This window comes from Nipponia nippon, unplaced genomic scaffold (genome assembly GCF_047370975.1).
Source record: "Nipponia nippon isolate SJK-2023a ecotype South Korea unplaced genomic scaffold, ASM4737097v1 scaffold_1, whole genome shotgun sequence".
In the NCBI taxonomy this organism is placed as follows: domain Eukaryota; kingdom Metazoa; phylum Chordata; class Aves; order Pelecaniformes; family Threskiornithidae; genus Nipponia; species Nipponia nippon.
In genome coordinates this window covers 37,426,894-37,443,427 of record NW_028262290.1, presented here as the reverse complement: position 1 = coordinate 37,443,427, position 16,534 = coordinate 37,426,894, and the positions used below count along the sequence as shown (strand labels likewise).

The window sequence follows — 16,534 nt, the reverse complement described above, 5'->3', positions numbered from 1 at the left end:
GAGAGTCCAGATTGATGGTGGTGTCTCCTCAGAGCTGCTGGCATCTTTCACCAGTGCTCTGGCAATACTGGTACACAGAGGGAAGGATTCTGGAGCCATGTAGCACAACTATCCCTTATGCCTACGTCTGATGAACAGTGTCAATACTTACATCGCTGTAGCTTTAAGAATAATATTGGAGAAGTATAAATTAACAGTATATTGAAATAGAAATGGTATAATGGTGCTCAGTGGAGACAAAGATGTCATGTAGCAAGTTGCTATTAATTCTTGGGAGCTTTTCCTCAAAAGAAATAAGAATCTGGTGGTTGTAAGTAAGGTCTAATTTGTTCCCCTGCTAAACAATAAATTACATGGTTGTATAAAGCTAGACTCCTTTTTAAATCAATGCATTTGATTTATTATGTAAGCAAGATACTAAAATTAATTTGTCTAGTGAGTGATGCAAGTAAAAATAGGCTGGTTGTGTTCTCAGAGGTAGTCACAGCACTGACGTTCAGGATCTACATGTGATTCATTTAGCTAGTTTTCCCATGTATATGTCTATTCTAGCTCTCAGTTATGTTAATCATATACCAATCGCAGCAGTCTGTCATGGTGGGGTTTCTTTATTATGACAAAATTTTAGAAAATGGCACTGAGGAAAGGACGCTGAAGGTGATGAAGGTCTGGACTCAACATGTCTAACTTTGTAACCAACCCCGGATCAGCTATCCTTATGTAATTCATGACAGCCAGTTGTCGCATCTGTTCTTAAACCTCCAGTAGTGGAGACTCCTGCACAGTGCTTCCTAAGTGGTCTGTTCCACAGTTTTCTTAACCTTTTCATTAGGATGTTTTACTTAGTGTCTCATTTGAGTCTTTTTTTTTTTTTCTGTCTTTTTTTTTTTTCCCCTTCAATTTAAGTCTTCTGTTTTCTGTCCAGTATACTGTAGACTTAGAGACCAGATTTTACTCCCTTTTTAACAGTAGACTTTTAGTATTTTGAATGTTTCCAGAGATGGGGCATCTGCAACCTCTCTGTGCAACCCGTTCCAGTGTTTCACCACCCTCATTGTAAAAAATTTCTTCCTTGTATCTAGTCTGAATCTACCTTCTTTTAGTTTAAAACCATTACCCCTTGTCCTATTACTACAGGCTCTACTAAAAAGTCTGTCTCCAATTTGATTATCATTTCCCTGATAATGCATCACTTTTGTAGATAGAAGAACATGAATTCGTCTGATCTTTCTTATTTCAGTTGTGTTTTCTTACCTAATCATTCTCCCTATTCTCCTCTGAACTCTTTTCAAGTTTTTATTAAAGATTAGAAGTAACTATGAAGAATTACAAAAGGATCTTCCAGGACTTCATGATTGAGCAACAAAATGGCAGATAAAAATCAGTGTAGATAACTTAAGCGATGCACACGGGGGAAAAAACAAACCCTAAGTTCACATTCAAAATAATTGATTGCGAGCTTGCCATTACATCTTATGTTCAAGACCTCAGGATTTATTAGGAAACATCAATTCTCAGTAGCTATCAATAAAGCAAATCAGAAGTTATAATGGTTTAGGCAAGGATAGATGCCAAAGTAGAAATTATGTTGTCATGATCCTTCATTTTGAACTATCTGATGTTCTGATTCCTTCCATAAACACATAGCATAGGAAAAGGTTCAGAGAAGGTCAGAAAAAATAGTCAACAGTTGGGAATGGTTTATAGGCAGGACAGACAGACAGACAAAATAATCTAGGCTTGTTCAGCTTCATGAGTGAAGGAGGATATGACAGATGTCTAAAGAACGTGTGGCATGGATAGGGACTGACCGTTGTCCTCACCAGTGCAGAACTAAAAGCATCAAATGAAACTGGGAGATTCAAACCAAATGAAAATAGTGGTTCTTGACACAAGCTAAGATTGTACCCAAGATGTGGACCTCCTTCGACAAGGAGGTTAGTGACGTGAACTTATTCATGGGTTGAAGACGAGATGGGAAAGAAGAGAAGAGAATCACTGAAATTGATTAAAAACATACTCACTGCTGAACAGAGGAAGTATTGAGTGACTAATGATTGAATTCTCGAGGAGTTCCTGGGGAAAGACATATGTTTGTCGTGGTCTGTAGTCATGTGTCTTTTGCAACTGTTGGGGACAAGCTTACTGAGCTAGAGGTAAAGCTAGTAAAATCACTTTCATATTCTGCCTTCAGTTTTGTAGGTACTCCAGTTATTTTTCTCTATCTTTACTACTATTTTTTTTTCCTGAAAGAAATGTAAGGACACGGTATTTTTTATGGCACTTGTTGATTTACATAAACTCTGAGAACTTAGCCTGTGTGTAACCAGCCAGCTGTTTTCATCTTTTGTTTAAGCCCATAACAGTGAACTAATACCTTCTCGATTACCTGGGTACCAGACTGCAGTCAAATGCAAGGTCTAGTCTTACTCTACATATTGAATCAGTGATTATAGCTCATTTTTACATCATGTGCAGCTGCCATTGCAGCTCTGTTTGGAATGTAAACTATCTTTGATGTTTCACACCAATCTAAGATCTCACTGTAAGAATTCCGAGATTACATATTTTTGTTCTCTGTTATTTTGCCCTGAATTTAGGTAGTACAGAAGGAGAAATAAAGGGGGAGTCACTGTATGTATTATAGACAGAACAAGTAGTTTCCATCTCCTTTAAAATGTTAGAAAACATAAAGAGACTGTAAAGCTAACAGATATGTTTCTTTATGATGACTACTTTACATTAATAAAACTGCACTTCAAAAGCTAGATCTCATGATTTAAAAACAGATTTTACTAAGTTCTTTCATATGTCTAAGCTAGTTTGCAGAAGAGTCTGCATTTTTCACTATCATGGTATATGAACATTGTGAATGTTTTATCGGCTTCCACCTTGCTGGATGAGTCAGTGAGACAAAAGTACTTTCATTATTGTTTTTCAAAGGATCAGTTGAGTTACAGAGAGACCAGCTTTTCTAGTTGAGCCTGCTTTAAGGAGGGGTCTTGGACTAAACAATCTCGGGAGGTCCCTTCCAACCTGATTGTTTTTGTGATTCTGTGATTAGAAAGGAAGATCAGGACCTTCGTTTTTCTAATCCTAATGTAGTGCCTCAATTTAGGCCATTTTTCTAGTTTTAACTAGAAAGCTATTCATAGGAAATAATCTGTAATATTTGCTCGTTCAGAAGTTCATAGGAAATAAGTGACATTTCAGAAAAGAACTTTGTTATTCGTGCCTTCTACAAAGAATGGTGACAAAAATTAAACAAATTGAAAAATGTGTTTGGATTGTTTTAAACCTTAAATGTTAATTTTTTATGAAGTCTTTTATGTTAGTATGATATATATGTATGCACTTATTTAATGACAAATGGAAAGATCTTGTCTCTATTCTGCATATTTCTCTAAGTTGAGAATTAATGTACTGCTTTAACTTGTTTTCCACCTTAGAAGAGGAGAGTTGTTTTGGTACATGGATCATATGTGTTAATTATAATCAATAGTTATGTTCGTCTAGAAATCTCAGAAAACTTGCTAACTTGTGTTGAAATAAATGAAGCAAAATTGGTTTTCTTTCACAGGGTGCAAGAGTACAAAACACAGCCAAGAATTTAGGAGTGAGGGATCGAACGCCACAGTCTGTCCCAAGGTAACTGATTGTGTCCTAGACCATGATTTTCTCTAGTCTGTGCCAAATTCTGTGCCTAACTGCTCAAAAGCTAACAATAAACATTGACTGTATTGTGCACTAAATGGTAAGATTTGGCTTTTGATGTACATAGAATCAATTACGTTCTCAGCCATACGATTTTAATTAAAGTAATTAGTTGCAGAAGTTCAGGCTACGTAGCACTTCAAAACGTGCCCATTTTTGAGAAATGAAACCTAGTTCATGTTAATTATGAAAGCACTGGAGTAAGTTCTTCATCACTTGTGATGTTTAGTCATTTTGGGGAAATATTCATAACTAAATCCATAACCCCATTTTAATGAAATACTGTACTGCAATATCTCAGCAAAATCATGTTCTAGTTGCTTTTAGAGATGATGTAGTTGTTCTTTGTCTCTTTCTGAAACATCGATTAGAATGAAAAATGTGACTGTTCTATATTTATCCAGCTTTTTAATGCTGTGATGGATTGCAGGTACCTGAAATGTTCTTAACAAGCACAATACTTATAACCAAACAACAACGTTCTTAATTTTATCTTAAAGTGGTTTTATTAATCCAGCTCTAATTTAAACTTTTAAAAACCAATTTAAAACGTAATGTTTCTTGTTGACTAATGAGAACACATTGAATGAGCTAAACAGATATGTGGAATACATAACAGACCCACTGTGGTGTTTAAATTTCAGTGAAGAAACAATGAATTAGTAATCCCTGATAGAGGTAACCATGTGAATGAACACACACAGTATCCATAGCCTCACAGAAAGACTGTCTTCTGGGTTCTGATCAGTAATACTCAGGAACTTGTTCTGATGCAGGAACTTTTTCTCATGCAAGTTGCTCCCCTTTTCTCAGGTGTCCCAGTTTCTCCCAGTAGGGAATCAGGCTACGGCTCATAATTTGTGTGTAACAAATCACTGCACATTGTTCCTTGCCTGTGCTGGATCTGATTCTAGAAAAGGAGTGTACCTTAAGTGTACAAGGTATGAGTAAATCTGAGTAGCAGCTGCTGTTCAGTTGCTGAGTAGCAGCATTTGTTGGAGCATATATGCGTCTTGCATATATGCATAAAGGAGATTAAATAAGATCCAAGAAAAGTACTGGTTCTAGAGTAAACCCATCAGCAATAAAGTAATTGCCCTTACCAGCAGATGAGGGCATCCCGTCTCGCAGTCATTATTAGCTTAGAGGCAATCCAGGACCAAAACTGCCTGGTGGCCTTGCACTGTAGGAACCTAAGGCAGTAAAAGTAACATTTTATTGCAGTAAAAGCTGCATGAAGCCTTTTTATATTTTGAACCGTATGGTTTTGGCCTTAAATGGACTCTTCCTTCATGAAGGGACTCTTCCTCCAGCCAAAGAGTTGTTGCAAACAAAACTTTTCCCACCTCTAAATGACAGAGCATGTATCTAGATTCAGAGCTTTTGTGATAAAGGAAAGATCTATGTTCTTAAAAAGAAAAACTCAGCCATGAGCCATTTTTTGGCTTTGCATCAGTTGCAAAAAGGTCGCCTCTTTCCAGTTGACACTCCCACAACATAGCAATAAAAAGCTGAAAGAAAATTATGAGATGCCTCCTAGAACATAGAGTGGACAGATGCATCCAGCACACTTGCCAGTCAGCAGCAACAGCAATGTCACAGGAATATCTCATCAACCTCAGTGTTCGGGGCATTTGGTGTACCATAAGAGAGACAAGTCACGTAAGTCAGAACAGTCATCAGGAAGCAGGGGTGATGCTTTTGATGTATAGGTAAACGATACTGTGAGTTCTCAATTCTTTGCCTTGGAAAGAATTTTACCATTCCATTTGGGTCCATTTAGCATCACTTGACAGTGTTCTTGGTTCTCTGCAGTTGTCACTGTTTTCTGTCTTTTCTCAGCTGATCTGTTTGTACCATCTCAAAGGGTTGTTCCATATATATTGACCCAGAACAGCCTGTTTCTGCTCTATACTGTCTTCAGCAGCTATAGCTCCTTAGGGATTTATGCAGGCTTGTTGTTAGTTTGCTTCAGAATTCCCCTATATCACTTGCTCTGAAGACGTGTAATCTTAATGATTACCATTTTAACCTTAATGATTACTATTTTAACCTTAATCTTAATGATTACCATTTAAGAATACGCAGACCTTGGTACTTGGAGCTGAGCTTTTCTGCACCTTGTTCCATAGAAATTAGATTTTGCTTAAACATCCATCAAGAACTAACCCCACTGCAATTACTTAGATGAGATTCTGACAGTAATTTTATCTGTCTTTTGCCAGCTTTGAATATTACTGCTTCATTACACTAGCAGAATCAAATAACTCAAATAACCCCTGTTTATTTTCCTCTGCATACTTGTCTGTATAAAGATGAGGCCATCTTATTCTCTCATTGGTGTATAAATATGAGATGTATGTCTATTGGCTTATATATGGCTCCTAACAAATACATTGGTGCCTGCACAATGTGACCTTAAATGATCGTGTTTCTGAGTCTGCCAGATGACAACGTGGAAGAGCCCAACGATCTTCAGAACACATTATGGTGGAGGTTTGAAAGCAGGTTTGCAATTGCTGTTTGGCTCAAAGAACTGATGCTCCCTGTTCTTACCATCCAGAAACAATACTGCTTGATAATCACTTCCAGTGAGATCCAGAGAAGAGTTATTTAGCCCATGGTTGTTGTGTGTTGTCAGTGTTCCATGGGTTTTAACTCCTAAGGGAACTGAAATAAGAGAACAGCAGCTATCCTGCCCTGCTCTTGCGTAGCCACAGGATGCTTTTTCTGACAGAACGTGCCTAGATGTTGAAGAGGCTTTCGGTAGTCATAGGGGCAGGCATCCAGACCGTGCCTCGCATAATTTCAGTAGCAGAGTACCATGCCAAGAAGGTACCAGCCCATTGATCTTGAATTGTTTGGGGAGCCCGGCCACATGTACAGATCTTTTTCTGTGTTGATTTGTAGTATGATTTTGAAATTTATGATAAGTTAAAATGGAGTCATATAAATTAATGTGATGTTTAGCAGGCAAATTTGCAAAATATACTTGGAAAACTCAGATACCCCAAGCATCTTAAATATCCCTAGCCCCCAAGCCACTGGACGATTCACCACCCTGCCTGTAGCCAGACCTACCAAACCTGCTATTTCTGTTGCTTTGGTATTTCAATATCAGAGATTCTTCATGTTAAGTATTAATGCACATGCTGTGTCATTGTCTCTTCAATTTTGGCTTCTGATGCTTTTTCTCCTTGCCATGCCATACTCGGTCTCTTCTCTTTGCTATTCCTTCAATGACACACTTTCCCTGAGGAAAATATGTAATCTCCAAATGAGATCATGTCTATTGCTGGTTCTAATTGCTGTGGTTGCAGGGGAGATACCGTATACCGGACATACAGAACAGAGAGCCTGAGGTCAGAATGATTGCCATTTATTTTCAGTATTCCTAACATTAGGGTAAATTTTCAAACACTTGCTAATAACCAAGTCCGTGCAAAAGGGTTTAATAGAAATTCAAAAGCCTTTATAAATGAAGGAGTGGCTATTTCAGTCTGTACTGAGGTAGTCATTTGAACGAAACCTTACTGGCCTTGACTTCATACATGTAGAAACGGAGGGGAGAGAGTTTAAAATCTTCATGCTGGCGTGTCACATGTCTGACATCTGTCTTAGGTTCTTCAAACAGCGTCAGTTTTGTAAGGAACTGTGTTAGAGTGAGGTCCAGCTGTTGCAAAACACAACGAAAATAGAGGCAATTGCATTCACCAAGCAGCTTTCCCAATTTAGAAATTCAGAGGAACAACTGGTAATTGGATTAGTGGAGACTTAGCTTTCTCCAGAACGGGGTCATCAGTGCAGAAATATGAAAACTTGACTAAACTGGAATGTCTTTATAAGATTGCTGATAGATGTGTGTTTTAATGATACCACTTTCAATGTAAACGTTCATGCTCATGAATAAGGTTATACTGGTTTTATGTCAATGTTATTAAGCTGAATTCAGTACCTCTTGTTTTGCAGTGCAGGAAGACTTAGATTTAGTTCGTGTTCCTTCAATTTACCCATTTCAGTAATGACCAAGCTCCCAGAATAACAATTGCTTCGTTTTTTGTCGTTGTCAGATTATACAAGCTATGCCAGCCACCACCACCTGTTGGAGAAGAATGAGGAGAACTGCTCCAGAAAATAATCCAATAATGGCCTTTAGGATACGGGGACTACATGACAAAATCTAACTGCCCTATAGCAGTATGTGCCTGGGGCTTTGATAAATAAAAAACCCCTTTACTCAGGATAAAGAAAGAAATACCCTAAATATTCTCTATTGGCATTGAAAAATGACTTCCAAAAAGCATTTCTGGAATCCGTGCACTCTGGCCTTACACTAGTAGAACAGGAATCTTCCTCGGGAATTTTACACTGGAATCGAATCAGGTTCATTTGATGTGTCTTGTTCAGCCACACAATAGGCATAGCCAGCTGCTTGAAAGAAAAAAAAAAAAGTCTTGTTCAGAGAGAATGACTTCACTTGTACACTATACAGAATGTGTTCTTGTGGAAGGAATAGAAGCCTAGATAAACTAGGCTTGATAATGAGCATGCACTTCATATGGGGCCCTTTGCACTGATAATCCCTTCTTTCCTGTCGCCAGCGTAATTTCTCAGAACGATGACATTACTGTTTCAAGGATATAATGTAAGTGAGTTTTAAAGATGGAAAACTCATCTCAGAATTGTGTTTAATGGCTGCAGGCAGACTGCTGCTATGAATGTGTGCTTGTAATCAGTAAACTCAGCCATGTCTTAAGCAGTCCGTTGTCATACTCCTTTAGAAGGAATGCCTGTACGGCATATGAGGTGAAGTGTTGCCCTTTTTCAGTTGCCGTTATCATGAAGGAGAAGGGTAAGGCTGATCTTCATCCACAGTTAGACTGAATTTCAGGCTCTGTCTAATGGATGTTTTACATTATTGCGCCTCTGCATTTCAGAGTTTTCCAGAGTTGTGTATACTCTTGTATAGTACTATACTAGCAAATCTGCGTAAGGCGAGGACGAGGCGGTATTGTTATGTTTAACTGGAAATGTCTGTGGTTTAAGTTGAAGCATAGTTTGGGGGTTTGATGGTTTATGCTACCATTTCCTGGATTTTGTCAGAATTGTTTTGTATAGCGTTGCCGTTCTTTGGAGCGGTAATTGTTATAGATTTCTTCTGAAATTGTACTGAGTATTTAGAGGGCCCAGGGAAAACGTATCTCTATTTGGCTGTTCTTTTGGCCAAAGAATTTTCAAAGAAAATGCCCCCAAATGAGGTTTTATATGTGAACACATTAAAACAAAAACTATATTCTGAAATAGTTCTACTTGTAACAGTAGCTACACATTCTATTAGAGCAGGACATGTGCTGTCTGAATAAAATTTATTTTGTGTACAACAGCGGCCTATAGTCATGCTGTAGCAACCAAACCTCACAACGTAATTGTTGCCTGTTATCTAATTATTTATGAAATCTTCAACAAATATATTAATCCGCCATGAAATAAGTGAGAATTCAAAATGAGCTGTACTCTTGCAGAGAGTGTTTTTTTATATAGGGTATCGAGGGGACTTGTTACTTTTCTCCAAAGGAGGAATTAGAGCTCCTACCTTTTTCAGTATTCTTAATGTTTTTACACAGACTTTAACTTTGCTAAGAAAATAAATATTTTTGTATATCCACAGGTATATATGTCTGCGCATATATGTGAGTTTCAATATGTATATATTTATGTAGTCATATCAATTACTGGTCCAGGCTTAAATATAGAATGTTTGCCTTAAACTGTGACAAAGACACGCAATAATGAAAACTTCAGTAACAATTTCTCCTTTGTGCTTTGAACTTCACGCTCTTTCATATTTCCTGGAAGCTGTGGGACTATACTCTTTTTTATTAAAAAAAAAAAAAACAAACCAAACAACAACCCCAAACCCAGAAAACAAAGTTTTACTCTTTAGAAATGTACTCTTTTTGTCTAGGATGACCTAATGCTTGTACATAAGAAAGAGTCATGATTTCTATAGTTTCGATTCTAGTCAGGATCTTATACTTTTGGATGTGTTTTATTCAGAGAGGCAATATTGGCTAGGGTAATTCCCGCTCCAGGCAAAAGCACCAAGAATGTTTCAGTTTTTGCTTGTTCGGACATCAGGAGTACGGAGGAGCCGTAACCTCCTCGTGCCAAGGATGGCGCCGGTGTTGGCCCCGGCTACGAGCTCCCATCTTCCTGTGAGATTTGCCCACAGTTTTGTTTTTTTTTTTACTACGAGGCAAGTCAGCTGCATGGAGCTGCTAATCCTGTATAATATAAAATAACCTAGAGGACAAAATCTGTTGCATGCACACGCATTATTGTAACCAGTCATAGCTTTTTTTTTATTGCATTGAAAATGATAGGAGTGCAAATAAGCCAAAATAGTCTCCTGTATAATATGTTAATTGTCTGATTCGTTTTGTTGTTGAAAGCGTGGGGTAATAGACATTTTTAAGCACCGAGGGACAAATAGTTATGAGCCAGTCACTGGACCAAATTCTTTAGCTATTGTTTCATGAGTGTGCATCAGGAATCTTGACCTCTTGTTTTTGTATCTAATTTTTGGTTCTTTATTCTCCCCCCCCCAGGCAGTTTTCAGAAACTTATTCAGCACTATGAGCATCCTTGGTGACCCATACTGCAAAATAAAGTATCTATTTAGCCTGGTATCAAAGGCGCTGAGAAACGTAAGCCCTGGTTTTCTGGGATTACAGGTAGCACATACAGAGAGGATTTCCAGAGGAAACTGGGCATAAATGTCCCACTGACTGTCTGTGGAAAGCGGGTGCCTAATTTCTCAGAATTTCCTTCAAAAGCCAGTGTTCGCTTGAAACATGGTGCAGCTTTTCAAACTGCTTTTCTTGTCCCTCTGTTTTCAGAGTGCCCTGCACGTTCTAACACATCTGGCTTCTAATAACATTAGACGGACCTTTTAGAAGCCTGTTCTTAAATTATAAATTTACACATGTTCATTATTAAAGGTATTTATCTTGTTTGGTATATGTAGAGGATGCATTTGTTCCTTATGCCAGGTGCATTTGCAGAGTAAAAAAAAAAAAATCCATTCTCATCACAGTATGTTTATCCTCTCATAAATTTTTCGACTTACAGATGACAAGAAGAGATGACCAAGAGTGATGGTTTTCAGGAACTGTAACACCTATAGCTTGTTAAATCTTTGCTTCTACAAGCAACAGATTATGCAGCCTATTTTTACGACAATGTGTTGTACTGGTTTAGGGAAAGCATTCTGTATGTAATTTTTACTTTTTCATCCAAGACAAGTGTAATTCTTCTGGGAATAAATTCAAGGATCTAGGGACATACATTACCAAATACTGACTACCGTGATTCAGTGGTAGCCTATGGGGGATGTAGAGGAGATTTAACAGCTGGGAAGGGAGGATTAAGGGCCAAGGAGCAGCTAAGTTGCCATAGGGTTCATGCTTGGAGAAAACTTAGGTTTTGATTTTAAGGTAGAGCTGATGATGTTTGGCCTGTCTTTGTAACCATCACCTATGAATAATAGGATGCTAAAACAGTCTTTAAGCTATAAAATGAGCGTTGATTCAGTCTAGTTCCCCAAATTAAGTATTTCCTAACACTTACTTTCCTTGTAGATTGTAAATGAATACAAAAATGTATATATTCCAGTATCTCAATGTCAAACATTTTTGTGTTTAGGGATCCATTTTAAAGTAAGTATTCCTGCTGTCAGCTGAAGCAACCAACCAATTTTACATCCACTGAGAGAGCAGCAATCTTTAGTGGCTTTTTAGACAGTTTTCACTGGATTTTAGCAAGTGCATCAGGTTTTTGGGTTGTTTTTTATTTGTTTGTTTTAATGCAGTCAATAGTGGCCAGAACTGCTCTGCTACTGTTTTAGAGCCAAAACAATTAAACTTAAGTTGACGAGGATTTATAGTAATCATACTTCATTTCATTTGTTAGAGTCCCCTAATGGAAAAAAATGAACCAGTTTTATTGATCTGTTTTTACCCAGAGAAATTCACCAGCAAACAACAGTGATTTTTTTGTTTTATTAATTCATTGTCAGATGTAGTAGATATATATATATATATTTAAGACAATTGCCTGAATGTGAGTATACACAACATGGTTAAGCATGATGCTCAAAAAAGAAAAGTATCTTTCATTTATTTTCATTTAAATTGTGAAATCAGTAACTGTAGTATATATAGATATTGTTCTGTACTCTTCACTTTACAGCTACTTCATGGATATGTCTGCGAGCATTTTACGCATATTTTGCACCATTTTTGTTTAACCTTATGAAAAGAGGAGAGTTTCTCAAGCTAATGTATTGCCTTCTGTATTTTATCTCTGTACTTGTTGATAAATGCAGGTAGTGCTTTTCTAATTGTACACCAGCAGTACACTGCCATTGGTAAATTAGATGCACAGTACATACCTGTCTCAGGATACCTGGATTTTTCATCATTAGGTTTAGAAGTATGAAAAGATACTGAACTCATATTTTTGTATGCTGACAATTGTGTAGGTTTCTTTTATATACTGTATATATCAATCAAGTTTTCCTAAAGAAAATGTATTATTAGGAATGTTTCCCTTTTCCTGCTAGAAGATGTGGGTTTATGTTTTCTTGTTACGTATGTATAAATGCATATACAGCACGCACAGTCATGCAGATGTTAACACCGGCAAGAAATTTCAGATTGTCCAGAGGCCAATCAAGTAATCATTTCTTACATTCTTCTCCAGAAATAACATCTCCATGCTAGAAATCCTGTATGGCTAGAGTGGAACTACTTTAGAAATAACTTCTGCTTCAATTTGAAAGTCCAACAGAGGGTCCAAAGTAGCTGGGACACTTCTGCAAGTACTTAGATTTGGACTTCCATGGGAATATCCACATCATCTTTTGTGGGGGTTTGTGTCCTACCTGTACCATGCACCAGATTTAAAAGACTAAGCAGCCTTACTAACTTTTTAACACCCTGTATATAGTGTACGTATTTGGTTATACTTGTGTTACACTTCAGAAACGAACTTAATTTCTGCATTGAGTATTGCACACGTTTTTCAAATGAAGAATATATTGTTTGTAACGTCTCATTAAGCACAAGAGAGCATTACTGCTTTGAAATATTATGTATAAGTACAGCCATAGACAGAATCTCTCCCTGAGCTTTTGTTTGAAGACAGTCAAACTAGCAGCTCTGTGGGTAGTCGAGTTTGTTAGAAGTAACCTTTGGAATGTAATGTTAAATATCCTTGAAACATGGATTTAAATTACTTTTTCCTTTTTTGTAAAGTGCCTGTGTAGCATACCTTGAATCAGTTGCTATATTGATTATGGGTTAAACTAATACTGTGTACTTTTAGATGTATGGTTTATTTTTTTAGTCTACATATTAAAGACTGGAATGGTAACAATGTATTACAAAATGTCAGACAGCAATAAAACCATTCATAATATGGCCACTGCAAATCTCTTTATTTGTAAGCAAGAAATAAGTTGGGGGAGAGGAGGCTGGGGGGTCTTTAACCCTTTCAGTATGGCTGCCCTAGGAATTCTGCTGCAACAGAACAGAAATTAAACTTCTAGAAATAAATGTTTATAGTAAGAATCTCTCCTGAGAACCCAGGCCCAATCTAGGTGCATTGCTGACAATTAAAGTATGTCTTTATAACCCGTGGAAAACTGAAGCCTCCGTGAGCAGTAGTCCCTGGCTTTGGGCAGCTGTATTTTGTGAAGGCTGGAAGAGACACAGGCATGAAAATCCCTCTCTGGCCCCCTGCTGCCCTCACTGCCCCATGAAGGTCTAAAACGTCCACCGTTTCTGGCATTCCCTTGTCTGAAGTGCGAAGCGGCCATCACCCGTTCACTGCCGTGCACAAGGATAATGTGACGAGCGTAACGTGCAGTGTTGCACTCCCTGTGCTAAAAACCACCTGTAGATGACTGGTCCTTTAGAGGGACTGGGAGCTAGCTCCTAGCTACTGTTGGGATGCCAGGGGTGTGAGGGGCGCTGAATGTTTCTCTCATAGGACTGAAAGCTGATGAAATATTAGACCTCGCTGAGCAGTTGTCTCTCTGTGAAGGAAGTTCTGATTTCTACCTGGTTGGTGTGATTGAGACCAAGAGGAACAGTGGAGGCAGGACCAAAAGCAGCTACAATGGTTTTGTAAAATCCCTTTTGTTTTCCATCTTCTGCTAGCAGGGAGGAGGGTGAGGATGAAAGTATTTCTGGATAACTAGACTTCAGAAGATAGATTACTTTCTTTTTTTCCCTTCTGTCCTAAGTATTCCTCTGTCCATAATTTTGTGAAGGAAGGCAGCATGGAATTTCGGAGAAGTATCGAGAAGCAGAAGTGACCAGATGATTTCAAATATGGCCTGCTTTTCCACCATCATAGGTGAGGTTTCTTTTCTCAGTGCTCCTCATTTCTGTGGTCTTGACTTGCCACCATGAATAAATCAGAAATAAATCCCAAAGAATTATTTTGTTGATCAGTGTACATAATGGGAATAAACAGTGCTTTGAGACAACTTCTGAGACAGATATCAGTTACACCGTGGTAGCAATTGGGTGTCCAGTAATTTCTCATCTTTCATGAGAAAGTATTGCTGTCACCATGATTTGAAAGCCAAAATGTCTGCAAAGGGACTTGCTACATTTACATGTCAGAGGTCGTATGAGGCACAGTGTGAGTCCATGGTTCAAAAAAGATAATGTATCTTTGCCTCACATCAAAGTATGTGTCAGCTCATCTTTTAAAGTTAAGACACTTCCTTTTAAATGTTACTCATAAACTTACTTTTACTATGTATTTGATTGCCTTTTTTTTTTTTTTATGTCATGCAGAAACAGGATAAATGAGGCTCATACTTTGCTTATACTAATGAAGTGGAATCGCTAACAATTACTTCATTCTTGCTTGTAGGAATCTTAATTCTCTGAAACTGCTTTCCCAGATAGTACTGGATTTCCCCCACCCACCCCCCCCCCCCCCTATTTCTGTGTACGTTTTCCTGTGTGGAGCTGCCAGAGTCCTGAGGGCACTAAAAGGCCCTCATTGCCCCAGCCATCCTCACCCCTGCACCATGGATCTGGGGCAGCATTTCAGCTCAGGCCTGGGCAGCTCCTATCTCCAGCCTCGTCTCCTGGGTGGACCTTGAAACCTGTGTTATGGGTAGCTTTGTCCCTAGTCCCATCTTCTTCTGTTTCTGACTGGACTTTCTGGATGGACCCTGCACCTGATTCACTATTTTGCCTTGTCTGATCATCCCTGGACCGTCAGCAGAGCCTGTCGGTGTCCTGGTCCTGCTGGAGGGAGGCCACTGGGCTGTGTTCACCCCCAGGTCCCGGCTTGTTCTTCAGGGAGTGGACCTGCTCTTGCTGCTCCCTGAGAGGAACATCCAGTGCTGGTACAGGTTCTGCCACGTCTAACATACTATTGGCTTGTGTTGCATTAAAGTAGATTAATGGAGTAGAGTGCTGTTGGGGGGAAAAATGCCCATTTCCAGTCACAAGATGGATGGGAGGCCTCTTCCATTGATTTTAATCTTGGGACTAAGGGTAGCATCCAAAAATGCTCTATAGCCCTAATTTGGCTGAAAGATTTGAAAATGCATCTCCAGAACATGATGGGGCGGGGGGGGAGGGGGAAAGGTGTTGGTTACTGAGAGGAGAGCAAGATAAGACAAGTGCTGAGCAGCGTCAACACAGCAATGAAATGTCCTGAAGATTTGACTTCAGTTTTTCTGAGTGTTTAGCACAGTTGATGTTTATGATTATTATATAATAATAATTATTATATATATAAAAATATATATTATATTATATATATATATAACAATTATGATTGTTATTAAACAACTGCATCCTTTATAGAAGACTTAAGTGTAAATTCTTACTATTTTGACTTCCATCTAGAGCTTTTTTTTAAAGCTCTAGGTTTTAGGTAGTCATGTTTTCTCATTAGTTAGATTTCTTTATCAGGGCAGGAGAGATTTTAACATCTGGAATAAATAACCAGTGTCTTTCCTTGTGAAGCATAACAGCCTCTAAAAGTAGGAGGAAATTGTACTGGATATATTCTGGGAGCATAATCAAATAAAAGGAACACCAATACATTTTGATTTTGCTTTCATTTAAATGAATAACCAAATTTTCATTGACTAGTGAATGAATCCATAATACTGGGACTATTACGCCAGAACCAGACTAGCTTGAATGCTTGTCAATGTGTTTAGTTCACCTAATTAATGAAACTATTCCTGTCTTAAGACAAAACCTTGACTGGAAATGAGAAGCAGACCACATGTAATCAATGGGGTTTTGTCATCAACCAGCCGTACAGTGGGTCTAATCAAACCAATACAGGGCATGATTGCAAGCAAACGAACATCAGTACTGCGTTAACTAAAGTCAGCGCATCATCACAAAAGTTAATGACAAAGTATCAGCCAGATGAAGACAGACGTAATGTCTGATCCTGAGCAGTGCTACTAACTCATATTGTAATACATTTCAAAATACGTTGAGCGACAGCTGAATTCAAATTCAAGACAAAGTGAAGCTTGATTGAATGTTTAGCAATATATTAGATGCTGTTCCAAAATAGGAAAATACATAAAGCTTTTATATGTTAAGAAGTCGGGTAGGTGTTTGGAATTTTGACAGCACACCCTGGAAAACTGGTAGCTTGGGAAACACAGGGAAATAATTATAATTATGTGCCAATTTTAAAGGACATTTGTGGGCCTGATACAGACAGAACAGACAGTAGGCTTTCATTTCTGGACTAGTTC

General features: G+C 38.2%; 1 protein-coding gene across 1 annotated transcript in view; it reads left to right on the top strand.

The window, feature by feature from the left end:
• The window catches only part of PREX2 (phosphatidylinositol-3,4,5-trisphosphate dependent Rac exchange factor 2), a 187,227-nt gene extending 174,027 nt beyond the window's left edge, over positions 1-13,200 (top strand). Inside the window, exons 40-41 of the mRNA XM_087751836.1 lie at positions 3,581-3,648; positions 7,785-13,200. Of these exons, the coding sequence (XP_087607962.1) occupies positions 3,581-3,648; positions 7,785-7,830 (114 nt within the window). The 3' untranslated portion in view covers positions 7,831-13,200. The remainder of the gene's footprint in view (positions 1-3,580; positions 3,649-7,784) is intronic.
• Positions 13,201-16,534: the final 3,334 nt, after the last annotated feature.